At 43.9% G+C, this 14,575-nt stretch overlaps 1 protein-coding gene across 9 annotated transcripts in view; it reads right to left on the bottom strand.

The window, feature by feature from the left end:
* The window catches only part of LOC142764790 (uncharacterized), a 318,584-nt gene extending 304,298 nt beyond the window's left edge, over positions 1–14,286 (bottom strand). For all 9 annotated transcript variants that reach the window (XM_075865312.1, XM_075865316.1, XM_075865317.1 and 6 more), the window contains exons 1-2: positions 14,040–14,286; positions 5,192–5,311 (exon numbers count right to left, since the gene is read on the bottom strand). In XM_075865312.1, coding sequence (XP_075721427.1) covers positions 5,192–5,281 — 90 coding nt within the window. In that variant the 5' untranslated portion in view covers positions 5,282–5,311; positions 14,040–14,286. The remainder of the gene's footprint in view (positions 1–5,191; positions 5,312–14,039) is intronic.
* Between the last annotated feature and the right edge of the window lie 289 nt (positions 14,287–14,575).

Raw genomic sequence — 14,575 nt, 5'->3', positions numbered from 1 at the left:
GCCCGTGTGCTCAGATTTGGCTGCACGGAAAAAACCCCAGGTGGCCGAAATTTCCAGAGCTCTCCGCTACGGCATCTCTCGTAATCATATGGTGGTTTTGGGACGTTATATGCCACATATCAATCAAATCAGTGAATAGGTCAATGACGTACATCTGGACAGCCCAGACCCATGAGTGCAGGCACCGTCTGTAGGCTCGCGAGACGGGAGCCCTCACGTCTTCTCCGGCTCATTACTGACTCGCCCTTCACGACGATGGCCCGTTATGCACAATATCATGAAGGACGATAGCCCGACAAGTGACGGATAATCGTTCGGCGACCCTTCTGCGATGGGTGCCGTGTTGAATCCTACCTCACCTCGTGAAACGACTTACCAGTGATCTCTCCCGTTTCGGACACTGGACCGGATCACGGAGGCTCCCTGTGAAAAACAGAGTCACACACGCAACGCCGTCACGCAGGTCATTGCAGATATCGGACACCTCTAGCATATTAACCAGCCATCAAAATGTGAGTTGCGCAAGATTAACCGAATTTCGACTGAACATTACGAGTAATTGATGAGGAGATTGAAAAAAACAGTTGCCATTGATCATTTGGAAGCAGATATTGAGGAAGAAGAGCTTTATGAACATCAGGTAATTCTAGCCAAGGTCAGAGTTTACTATAGGATCGCGGACGTACTAAATGCTCGGCAAGCTCGCTTGGAAGCCATGAGGCAAAGAATTTGGACAGAAGTACAAGCTAACGTGCACTCTTCAACTGTGGCGCCACCATCTAGCCTTTGCTTCTTCAGCAGCAATCTTGTTCTACGGAAGCTAAACGACTCAGACTCCCGATGAACTTCTGAACGTACTGGAAGCCAGAAAGTCACCTATTTCACCACCGTAACGAGCATTCAACCATCACAGAACAACCACTACTTCCAAAAAACTGGGCCACGCCTTTAGAATTTCCATCAGCGTACACTACCAATGAAGCGAACGACACGACAGTTACAGCAACTCAAGAGCACATGCTGGAAGAGACTTGTACGAAGGAAAAGCAGAAGGCATCTGGAAATCCAAATAATAACACACCAGAACTTGAGGATGATTGCATGCCGAAGAAGTCAGATTTTGTTGTATTGCAGTCCTCACGCCTATGCAACCTAATACCTGATGAAAGGAAATCGAGGCCATTTCGCCAAAGAAAGAGAAATTTAAAGTCAACGAGAAAACGTAAGCCTACCGCCAGTACTTATCAAAACTATGACACTTCGGGTAAGCCACAGAAGTCAAGATTAGAGAGTTTGTGGTTGGAATGGCATATATTTGCGAAGATGCGAACTATAATGACAGTGTCAACCCCCCCCCCCCCCCATATACGACAGCCTAGACGAACGCAGAGCGAAAGGGCTGATGCTTCTAAGGCAAGGGAAACCAAGAGAAAGAAACCAAGAAAAGTTCTGAGAAACAGCTACACCAGAAACTTGTGGAAGAGTCTGTATAATGAACCTTACTGCCCAAGTAAACCGATCGTAGAAATCACTTTACCAAATATGACACGTCCGCTGGCAAGAGCGTAGAAAAAGCGCCGAAAACATCGCTGGAAGGCCATACCATGAATATCATGTTTTGACGTGCCATTTACCTTCGTCGTGTTGTCGCGTCACGTGATACAAAACTTGGTATTTGTGGAGCTAAAAACAGCCATGAGTGCACCATGAGCATGACATGCACTCATGTTGTTACATTACACGCGTCTCACGACTATCAAGTTTGAACCAGTCATATGCATTCGTCATCCATTCACGGGACGTAATACTAGATTTCGTATACGTGAAGCTAGCGCAACGGCCGTGACCACAATCATAGGTACGACATGTAGTCATGTTCTTCTTACGTGAAAAGCATCTAATGATTATCATGTATGCACCACTACCATACCTTCGTCATCCACTCACGTTCCCCAAACCATGTTTGGTATATGTAAAGCAAGTGAAACGGCCGTGCGCGCATCATGAGCGTGGCATGTAGTCATGTTATTACATGACACGCACCCCATGATTATAATGTTTGCACCACTCACATGCATTCGACAAACAATCAGATGACTTAATAATAAAATTGGTATGTGTGAAGCTCACGAAACGGTCGCGAGCGCATAATGAGGGTGGAATGTCGTCATGACTTGCATGACAACGATATCGAGATTTCCGCATTAGGGTCTCTCAATTGTGTTCGTCATGTAGTTATGTCATACTATACGATTTTGCAACATGCCATATGAACAAAACCATCGCGAGAGCAGCATGATCCGGAAATGTAAATCATGACATTCATGACATACATGTCATAATTTTCTTGTTATGACTACTCACTTATGATCGTTATACACTCATAGCATGCCATAAACATTTTGGTATAGACCCTATCATCAGAACAGCCAGGAGAGCTAAAAATAATAGGCAGCAAGATAGATAGATAGATAGATAGATAGATAGATAGATAGATAGATAGATAGATAGATAGATAGATAGATAGATAGATAGATAGATAGATAGATAGATAGATAGATAGATAGATAGATAGATAGATAGATAGATAGATAGATAGATAGATAGATAGATAGTCTTAAAGTCGCTGAAGTTTGGTAAATATGCTTCGCATTTGAAACCCGGTAATCAAACCTTTCAAGAATTTTCGTGCCATTTCGTATACTGAATGGCGTACGCACGTATTCAGAGGCGTCAAAAAGAGGAATGTTTGCATTCTTTCGGTACGTCGGAAGTTCAACAGATATTTGTTGGCATGCCTTATGATGTCGATTTTACATAATGGGGTGGAACCCCCATCAAGTCCTAGCAGCAAGGTATCGCATAGCCGTCCGCTAGTCAATGTGTTGAGGGCGTAGTTGCAAACACACAGCCTGCATTCATCTGAGAGTTTCGGGACCATGTGTACTGGTAATTACCACGCAGCAAAAGAGCAGTGCGTGTATGCGACTTCACATATATGCACAAATTCTTGCCGTGAAATTATGTGCAAATGAGGAGCAAGACTACAAACACGTGCGAACAGCGGCGCTCCTACTGTGCCAATAGGATGAGTGACATTGCGGCGTACCGCTTCTCAAAGAGATTCAGCATAAAAAAGATCGCATAATTCTTCTGGAAGCGTAGGCAGCGGTGTGCAAGCCAAGAGCTTTCGCGAGATGCACGGGTGCTAAACTTGATGACGAGCTTTGAACTGTTAGGTGGGTGATCGAATCAAAGAGACGCCTATGTTCAAAAAAGCATGCTACAACCATTGAAAGAAACACGCCGATTGTTAAGAGAAACAATGAAAACACGCGCGTTAGACAAATGTGCAGTGTAACAGTTTTCTGTTCGTAGGTTCGTAGGCTAGAACCAGTGAGAGGCGGTGGGGAGTGACTTCGATAGCACTCCTATAACGTATCAGTAACAGCACCCACTTCGGGACTTCTGCCGATGACACACCAGACCTTGGTAACACTGTCAGTGACGTGTAATAGGTGACTGTATGTCGGGTATGGAACACTGGCTGCCGTCAGCGCAGGACCCGTGCGTTTCGGGTAAAGTGACAAAATCGACGTTACACACAAACAGGTCCTCCGTGTTCGTGGTGGCATCAGCCGACGCTCAGAACAAGACTCTACCATCTATTTTAACTCTGGCGTCGGATCGCAATGTAATGCGTCAGCAGCCTGCCTTAACTGAGGTCTATTTACCGTGGAGCACCTCGTGAGCTTTATTTTGGTGGTCCACGCACTTCTCGCGGGCAGGTACATACAGTAAAAAATCGCGTGTCTATCATAGATAGTGTCATGGAACCATACTTTATATTTTTTTGGCCATTGGCTTTATTGACCTGGGGGGCTGGTCATGACACAAAGTGTTCACGCAAAATTATTGCATTAGAGATGCAGGTGTCTTTCGTCAAACGCCGCATGCAAAGAAGAAGTTCTGTAGTTTTTTTTTTTTATTACCAAGCCCCATCTTCGTAAGCACCTGCTGCAGTCTACGCCATTCAGACTCTTCCGTCCGATGACCAGGAGGTGGACAGCACCGAATGTTGTTGCGAATACGATGAGATCAGATGGTATGACTTCAATGATAATGCAGTACCTTGCTCTTTCTAATGTTACTCGCTAATTCTGATTGAAAGGCCCGACGTTTAAAAGCCAGAGATCCGACATCAACTGCCCAAATATCAACATCTTGTGAACAGTGATTACAGCGTCCGGTAAATTGGGGTTCGGCGCTAAGCCACTGTTGGGCGTGGTGCCCCTGGTCAGCCTGAAGTAACGAGGCTTAGTACCTATGTCACGGTCACCTGAGAAGTGGTGGTGGCCATCCATATAGATTGGGTGTGTTGGCGGTGGGCTGAGCAGGCAGCACGTTGCCATTTGTCGTAAGGGTCACCACAGATGAGACAATGTGGTCAGTTTTCAATCGCCCACATTTTATTTCAGACACGTTGTAAAATAATTTAAATTGGCAGCCAATAGACGCCGAAACATTCCCTCGATCTCGGTTTGAACGTGCGGACCAGCTTACTTGCAACTTTCTCGTCGTCGTGCAAACGATGATGGCTTGCCGCAAGCTAAATTCTGTTCCTCTTACTCGAAAAAGGATTTGAACCTGCAAGCCTTCAAGAATAGGTTCCTGGCTGCATTCCATAGTGTTGACAAGTTGATCACCACCTCATTGCTTGTCACATCCGTACTACGGCTTTCTGAATTCTGTACTTGATGTGCAATTGCGTAATGCGCCAAAGCTGCTACTGCAGCACTAAAGAGATAGAATTCTCTGTACTTTTAGTTTCTTTTCATAAACAGAAAATGTCGATATGCTGTTAATCTCGTACGGTAAACTGACATAGTTCTCTCGTGTTTTAAACCGAGCTTTTAGCATACTATTGGAAGTGGGGTACACAAACGAATACATGTCAGTCGTACCTAAATTAAACACAACCCTACGATTCGCGTATGTTTACATAAACACAATTTACTAGCGCACTCACTGTAGCGTATTTTCGTTTAGTTCCAAAAAGCAGGCGGAATGTCCAGATTAGGCTGCTAAAATTTCTTTTGAAACAATTGCGAAATCTACCAGATAAATTGTTTTCAATGTGCATCAGCCAACCCTAGCCGTGTGGTATTTCAAGTTTTAGACCCATACTTACTTTTCGCTTAGGGCACGTTGAGTTTCCCACGAACATTGCCAGCCATAATACGATGAAGTAAACGGTATGACAGCCAAGTTTAGTGTCCATATGTAACCAGAAGGCTTCACCGAAAACAATCTGTAAAAAAACTACTCCTTGCTACACGGGCTAGGCAAACTTTGCAGGCCCTACCAAAGAGTTTCATAGACGCATACTTGTCTCATTTATACAGTAACAGGCTAGAGCTCAGCAGCTGAGACCAACCTTTCTGCCCTTAAAACAGTTCTCTCTCTCTGACTAATGCATGAGCTTAAGCTTTGTTGTCGCTGATGAGGGCCCTGATTACCTATACGATGATAAATGCTTTGTAACCAGCTCTTGGAATATTGTTTCGCTTTCGGCACACTGCAGCCACATACATTTCGTCATTCTGTACATTTTTACCAATAACTCAATCAATCGCGGTTTGGAAGATAATATTTCCTCGTAAAAACGTCATGACTTACCTACTTTATCATGAGATTTTCCACAAAATTTTGCGGAATTACGTGAAATAGTTGTGTAAGTGCCTTGTTTGCCCGCCAACTCAATATACCTTAATGAAACACAAGCGGTCGGACGGCTTAGATGTGATTGCGTGGTCAATTTTGACTAACAAGTTATAAAAACAGAAACCTTAAGCACAGACATTGTTACTAAGTTATTATTATTCAGTCACCAAGTCAAACTTTTCATGTATTAATATAAGATATTCCCCTGCAGAAAGCATCCTTGATATACTCACAAACGTATAGCTTTGAATGAACTTCGAAGCAAATTAATAGAAACACTGAAGCACAATGCCCTAAACAAGTTGCACGAATATCAGCAAGTGTTTCAAGCAGGCTGACTGAAATGTGGATGGGAAGACATATGCTCGTCGAACGCACTTCGTCATGTTTCATGCGTGATACCCATGCTACCTTGTGTCACTGAAGCCACTTGCGATCTTCACCAGAATCCACTAGACGGGCGATGCGATTGGCCAAGTGAGAATAACAGTAGCCAAAAAAGTCACGAAGCACTGAAAAGACAGGGCTTATCCCTTCGTCATAGGAGTGAATATAGCACGAATGTTAAACGTGCCCTTTGCAGCAGCTGGTTGTTCATAGTGCACTGATATCTAGAAGTTAATAGAATGTGTACGCAAGAAGCCACTCAAGGAGCTAGCACTGAGAGCGAAATTACAGGAATTCAGTCTAGCTTCAGAGCAGAAACTTTGCTCTTATAGAATAAACCGGTCTTACCGTTGAAGCAATTATTCGTAGTGTGACGAGTATCAGTTCGGAGTGTGCAGTGGAAGTTGGAGGTACGGTAGCTAGACACACTGGCAAGCTGTCTCAGGAGACGAAGAACCTTATTGAAAAATATCAAGGCATGAAAGCCACAAAGTCAACAGACAAAACGGAACTAGCACGGCCTTCAAACTTGAATAATATGCGCAAGGCATTCGACAACGAGAGAGCTAAACATGCTCTAAAGAACGGAGGAAGCGTGAAAGCGGTGAAGACTAAACTTGGGATAGGCGAAAAATCAGGTGTATGCACTAATAGGAAAGGAAGGCAAGCTAACCACTAACATGAATATGGTAGGTAAAGTAGAAGGACCTTTCCAGAGTTCTGTGCAGCAGCGGGGACAACCACGACTATGATGTAGGAGGTAACATTACCTCGGCAGACATTCCGCCAAAAATGACAGATGAAGACAGAAAAACCTTGGAAGGAATACAAAAATGCCAAACTACTGGTGAGGATCAGGTAGCATGAGATCTGCTGAAAAACGTATTACAGGTTGTGTTAGAAAAACTGGCCACTCTGTTTATGAAGTGTCTCTTGACGTGAAGGGTACCAGAATCTTGAAATAATGTGTATATCATCTTAATAATAAGAAACGTAATGACAAGGACTTGAAGAATTACGGTGTGCTGAGGTTGCTCTCCGTCGCATACAAGCGATCTACAAAGGTAACTGCTAGCAGAATTAGGCCAGCATAAAAAGTCAATCAACCAAGGTATCAAGCAAGATTTTGTACAGGCTACTCAACAATCGACCCCATTTATACCATCAATCAGGTGACAGGAAAATGTTCAGAATACACCCAACCAGTCAAGAGTCCGACGGAATCCCGTCTGCTCGGGGACAAACATAGGGCAAAATAACAAAAACAAAAACGCTGACCAAGGTGAAATACACAAAACTTAAAAAGACGTTTGGGCTCCCCACACGAGAGCCTTGTTCACAGTGTCCGCAAATGGCGCAGTGTGCTCTTCTTATGCATGTTTCATCACGTGTTGTAGACATCGCGCGTACACAAAGGGGAGTGTCCCAATATTTCTGTTCAACTTATGCGCAGTAGTTTGAATGGCCAGAGATTCCATGTGCAATCGTGGTAACAACTTTCTGTCCGTGGCAATGATGCAGGCTTTATCCCAGTCGAAAGCATGCCCAGTAGACGCAACATGTTCTGCGAGGGCATTAGAAGCTACTTTCTATTCGAAGCTACACCCAACCACTATGCATAGCCATCATAGATTAGAAGAAGTTATTTGATTCAGTAGAGACATTAACGCTCATGCAGACACTGCGAAATCAGGGCATTGACAAAGCATATAAAAACACCACGGGAAAAATCTAAAGCGCTTCAACTGCCACCAGATCACTCCATAAAAAGAGCGACGCAATACTGATTAAGAAGGATGTAAAACACGATCTTCCAAATGGTCCTTAAGGCCTGCTTACAGGAGGTTTTCAGAGGCCTAGAATAGGAAAAGTTAGGAATGTAAAATATTAGAGAGTACCGTATTGTGCTGCCCTTCACCGATGCCCCGCCGCCGTGGTCTAGTGGCTAAGGTACTCGGCTGCTGACCCGCAGAATGCGGGATCAAATCCCGGCTGCGGCGGCTGCATTTTCCAAGGAGACGAAAATGCTGTAGGCCCACGTGCTCAGGTTTGGGCGAATGTTAAAAAACCCATGGTGGTTGAAATTTCCGAAATGCTCTACTACGGCGTCTCCCATAATCATATGGTGGTTTTGAGACGTTAGATTCGACATATCAATCAACCAATCAATGTCCTTTACCGATGACATTGCATTGCTGAGTAACTCAGGGGACAAATGGCAATTCATGATTACTGAATTAGACGAGGAGAGCAGGAAGGTAGGTCTTAAACTTCATCTGCAGAAAGCGAATTTAATGAACAACAACCTCAGAAGAGAACAGCGCAACGAGATAGGTGGCAGTGCACTTTAAGTTGTAGAACAGGCAACTAGATGAGTAAGAATGCGGTTGAGCACATTTGGCAAGCCTTCTCAAATTATGAATAATTGATTACCACTATTCTCCAAGGGTAAGCTGCATCTTACCGATACTTGCCTACGGAGGAAAATCATGGAGAAGGGAGTTCAACCTAAGTGGAGGACGACACAGCGTCCATTGGAAAAGAACAGAGTAGGTGTAAGCCTTAGCGACAAGAGGAGGAGCCCATAGTTTATGAAAGAAGAAACGGGTGTTAAGGACATCAGAGTTTATAAATCATTATAGCTTATACACTGCCTATAACTCATTTAGGTGAACAATTGAATTTGAACCTATCAATAACACACTTCAAATATCACATAAAACATATCAATTATTGAGTATAGTAAACATCTTGTTTCCAATAAACTTCTGGCTAGGTTCCACATATACTCTCACCTTTAGGTACAAAACGCGTGTATATACAGTAGCATGTACGTACACATGCGCAGATGTATGTATGAATATATGAGTGTATTATATGATTATATCAATATGTAGGTTTTTTTTTGAATATGTAATGAAAAGAGCCTCGATGTCTGATTCTGTGTGTCTATGCAGCCTATTTTTGTACTTATATATCACCTATTTTTGCTTTTATGCTATTTCTGTGTTTCTGTCATTTATGCTGCTCCTGTTATTTTGATAATTATTATTCTATGTAGCACTGTTTGCTGAACTTTTTTCCCGTAGCGAAGCCACGCCAGGCCAAATGGCCTTTAGCTTCGCTTCGTTTTTCTCTATCTCTCCAGAAATAAATCTGTTCATTTCAAGAAATCAAATAGGAGAAATGCTCATTGACAGGGCGCGTTGCACGAATGCAATATTACCTCTGGTCGTCAAGGAACGCAGACTGAATTGCAAGAGAAAGTGGGTACAGAGTGGCAGCAAGTAGCACAGAATCGAGTTGATTGGCGGAGTCTGGGAAAGGCCTCTGTACTGCAGTGAACGTAGTCAGGCTGATGATGATGATGATTACAACATGGACAGGTGTTTGGCAGTTATAGCTTCACTTCACGTTGGCCCACCCACTTTAATGCCTAGTGGTGTTTAGTGCACCACCTATGGTGAAACTCGAAGAGAGATGGCAGCAACAAGCACCTTACAAACATAGGTACTCGCTATGCGCTTCTTCAAAACATTGTTAAACGCGATAAGAAACGCAACACACCATGTGTTTGTTTTATTCCAGATGTTATTCATTGCAAGGAGATTGCGGAACGTGGGCTGACGACCAGGCGAGAGCCTCCCTGCGGGGAATGAGAACTTTCGCAAAATCACACAGATATTTGAAGCACCCCGATGGTGGTGGTATTATAATGGCGTGTTAACATAGGTAACTGAGGAAATGACGCAAAAGCTGACTTTTCCGTTTCGAGGTGCTGACACCATTTCGCGAACAACATCACTATGACAAAAGTAAAGGCGAGCTCATGCAGCCTACCCTACGGTTTCGGTGGTAACGTGGTGGGTTAAACGCTCGCCATTGTTGCGGACAGCAATGCCGTGGGTTCACCTCCCAGGGTGGGAATTTGATTATTCACTTTTTTCTCTTTCCTACTGAGCACGCTCATTTTTTCGACGTATTCTGTGACAGAAATTCTCATGAAAGCCTTGCTGGACATTTTGTGTTAACATCAAAACTTTATTGTCAAAAAACATGCAAGGCTGGCTTATACCGAGTCATTAAAAACGAATGAATAAAAAAAATACATATAACGAACGTGAAAAATGTTTGCGCAGTACGCAAGCAGCTGAGGAGTTGTAAAAGCGTAGAACCTTGTCGGCTGTGAGCGGTTTTGTCTTTTTGTTAACCTCAAGACACATGACGTCTGGCTGAGGCCTAATGGTAAGTTCTGTTTTCAAAATAAGACACGCTAAAGCTGAAACACATCGAACTCACCCGGAATCACTCGGTAACAAGGTATCTCAAAACAGCTTTAAGAAAGCGCGAGCATCCTCTTTTCAACTGCAGCGTCTCCTTTCTAATCAGGTGCTGATGTGACGCAACAGAAGCCGGCGCATTTAATAAACAGGCATCGAAGACACGCACGCGTGCCACGAAATGGCCGCCGTCCTGCCGACGAAGTCTCAAATCAAAACGCCGAACTGGTAGTAGACGCCAGACTCTGTAGTTCTGCAGACAGAACGCGCAACTTTCAGGGCAGTGTTGGGTAGTACAAAGACCAACTCCGTTGCACAGCTTCCTGTGCAACTAAGGTGTGTGAAACAACGATTGATCAAAATATTGGCTCAGTTTGTGCGTTGAACACTGAGACAAAGAGCTGCGAATTTCTGACGCCTCGTCGGACGCACAACTTTACCGCCGAGAAGTGCTTGTTGGATCGCTTGCTTCAATGACGGCCAAAGCACAGGCAGACGCCAACTGCTTCGTGCACTGCAAAGAAATGCTTTAGTTGACGCTACTTTTGCGTTGTGAATTGCCATCGACGTGAATGACTTTGGTTTGTTCATTTCCGTTTCTTTCACACAAAGAAGAACGGTACAAACACTGGAAACGAGACGTTGCGAACATTCTGGGCGAGTGAACCACTCACGTTCTCGACCCACAGCCGGTCAATTGAGAAAGTGTGGTAAGGTAGGTCTCCTCTTATTGTTTTGAGTAGCCTTGATAGAGAGCCATGCTACCCTGCACAATGCAAATCTGCAAAGCATTTTACCGCGAAGCACGCTGTGCAAGAAATAAACGCAGAATGGTGACGCGCGCGCCGTACAACCGCTCATATTCTAAATAAATGTCACAAAACACACAAACGCTAATCTTGAAGGCTTAAAGTTCCAGTTTCAGTTAGCAAAAGCTAACACGTGAATCACACAAGTAAATTTCAAAATTGTGGTCACGACTACTCTAACATTTTTTTTGCCCGTGGGGTCCACCATTGCTGGAGCCATCGTGAAAGTTTCGGTTCTAAATTTAGTTGTAGACCCAGTCATTGGAGAAGCATGTGTACCCATTTGCATTCTATGGAAACCGAAGACAATTGTCAACAGAACATTCGAGGATGCGTAATAAAACAGTCCAACGCACAAGAAGCGAGATGTGGATGGAGAATGTAACTACAAAGACGAAAATCACCCGCGTTATTCGCAACTCACAAAGACAGTTTTGTACCATTGATCATAAGATACATATCTCGTGTAAGTACTTCATTGCTTTGACATAATTAATATTCTCAAATTTGGCGCATTTAGGCATCGAATTCGAGGTGCGGTGAACAAAAGGTGTTCGGCAAGAAAGCCGCGTACAGAGGCGAACGAATTGGTCCCCGTCTAGGCAGTCACTTTTCATTATCTTCCCTTTTCTTTAGGTGCCGTCTCTCGACTGGCCATCCTTCGCTTGCTTTGAACATAACTGGTACACTAAGTCATATAACAAAAACATGAGAGGGAAAGCTCAATGTATTACAACCTCTCAAAGGATAGTATTATCAGCAGTGGTGTCGTAACTACACAGAAATTAAGGTAAATGCATCGAAAACACATGCGTCGCAATGAATCACTAGTAACGGAACTAGCTGCACTGAATAAGCAACCTTGCGTGCATCAACAGACGCCATCAATTGCTGCTCATTCGTTTCTGTTTAATTTATGAAAAAAGGACCACTGTACGTGCCTATGGATAATAGTGCGAGTGGTTCAAAAGTTCAATTTTCGCCTTGGTAAACGCGTCGGTCATGCCGTATAGCAGGGCCCAGTTGAACCAAGCACGTCGCCGTCTCAGAGCCGGTGGCGGAAAATTGTTCAATGGCCGTTCCTGCTCTGGCTTTCCTGCCTTTCGTTCTGTTGCTACTAGTGTCGGCGGCCGCGCAGTGAAGTGACAACGCTGTGCACGGCAACAGTGACGTCAGACATTCTTCTCGAGTCAGTTTTTTTTTTTTTTTTGTTTAGGGGTGCAGCTTCTTATAGCGGCACCCGTTCGTCCCTCGTAGCCGTTGCAGTAGTGTGTAACAAGTATAACATTTTGACCTCCAAGGTGGTGCCGGTGAGAGATTTCTTCTGTGCGTTGTTGAACAATAAAAGATAGTTCTCAATGTACAAGCCAATGGCTGTTAGGGGGAAATGAGAGACAGGAGAATTCGGCTTTTAGTTGAAGTGCAGGCTGCGATTATTTTATTGTTCTACAATGCACAGACGACAAGAAAGGGTTGCTACGTTATACTTGCTGGGCGTAACCTCCTAGGTTTTAGAAAGGTTTAGCGATTGTTGGGCCGCAGTGAACTAGTATATACCATGAACTCGAGGTGGTTAAAGGTGGTAAGTAGACACGAACCGCAAGCCGTAAGAAAGTGTGCGTGTGCCTTCTCTCGTCCAGTCCTTGGAATGTCCGCTGGATGGCGGTGCTTCTATATGAGGAATGTATGATGAAAAGATGTGAGATGGTGGTACTTGGAATGTTGAATAGGTGGATGAACGGACACACAGACAGATGCATGGACGGACGCAAGAGTGGATGCATGTATGAAAGCAGGGACGGACACACAGATGAACGTGTGGACGCATGAACAGACGCACGCATGGACGCGCGGATGGACGCACGGGCGGCCACACAAACACACGCATGGATGGACGGAAGCAAGAACGAATTGACGGACGGATGCTTCGCCCCACTACCCTTCATTCACTGATATGCTGCCATTTTTTTTTATGTGCGCTAACCTGATTAATGTCACTGAACCACGAATATAAGCACTTCTTTGGGCTAAAAGTAACACTACAAGTTTTGCGGACCGCTATTTGAATAATCAGCGTCGATTCGATAGTTGCCTTGAGTGTTCCTTTTATGTAATAGAAGTGCGGCTGTTCAACATGGAAAAGCAAGTAGCACTCACTAACCACATCTTGTTTGATGGTTTCATTCAGTAGCTTCGTCCCCCAAAGGTTGTCAATGAATCGCTCTTTGTTCTGGCAATATCCACACCATGAAAATGTTTTTAAAATATTTCAGAGCTTTCGCAGGAAGTGACAGGTGACACTGCACGTATAAAGCGACCAGACAACAGTGTGCGCAGAGCGCGTGAACGGGGTTAAACAGCGCAGGCAGATGGCGGAAGCGGGGTGATGAGAGACTGGTTTTCGATAGCGAGGCGGCGAAACGCGCGTGGCGCAGCGCCCCCTAACCGAGGTAAGGAGGCCTATACCCGTCCAGCTCTCCAGATGCCTTCATATTATGTAGTTTACATCATATAGTTATCATATTCCCAATTTCGTGGTGTCCCTCAAAAGCGCTACTCCTTTATATATGTAAAATGCACAATTATCTAAAAAACAGTAAAGATATTCTGCTTTAGTGTCCTTCCAAATTGAAAAAATAAACGTCATTCAAATATTCATGGGACACATGTCGCACGTATATGATGAAGTGGTGACTGTTATCTTCAAACACCACGATGTACTTTTCAATAGTACTGCATCTAATAACATCATAGTGCCATGAAATAGCCATCACCTTACGTTTTCCTATATGAGTACATGAACGACATCAGCCTATAGATAAGTGGAGATACGACTTACATTTTGCTGTAGCAGTGCACAAGCGTTAAATATGTAGCGAATGTCTACGTACAGGCATCACATAGCTTAAAATTACCTCAGCAATTACCTCCTTATAACAATGGTAAAGTGGAGTCATCTGCTATATATCTTTGGACGAATGTTCCTATCATGCTTTTTAACTATTCTGAACTTTTACTAGATTGTGTGCCGTTTACAATTTAGCAATTGGTAGACTACTAGCAATGATGTGTAACATTGTCATTGTTCTACACATATAGCACCTGCAAGCTATATCGCGCCTCGTATCTTTCTTGTAGCTTCAAGTCTCTGAGCAATAGCTTTTAACCTGATGACTCAATCCTTGAGAATGCTTGAGAACCGAAATAGTCTTTTAATTGTAATGTAAGCCTAGCATCAAAGACACGGTCCTATCATTTATCCCTCATGAAGCAATGACGTGTACGTGGCAAGAATTGATAACAATTGTGTTCCTTGGCATCGCAATGACGCTCGAACATTGTTCATCACCGTATGTGCTCGAAATTGATTTTCGA

The sequence above is a fragment of the Rhipicephalus microplus genome, chromosome 6 (genome assembly GCF_043290135.1).
Source record: "Rhipicephalus microplus isolate Deutch F79 chromosome 6, USDA_Rmic, whole genome shotgun sequence".
NCBI lineage: Eukaryota > Metazoa > Arthropoda > Arachnida > Ixodida > Ixodidae > Rhipicephalus > Rhipicephalus microplus.
Note: the sequence above shows the minus strand (reverse complement) of the source record. Positions and strands in the feature narration are given on the sequence as shown.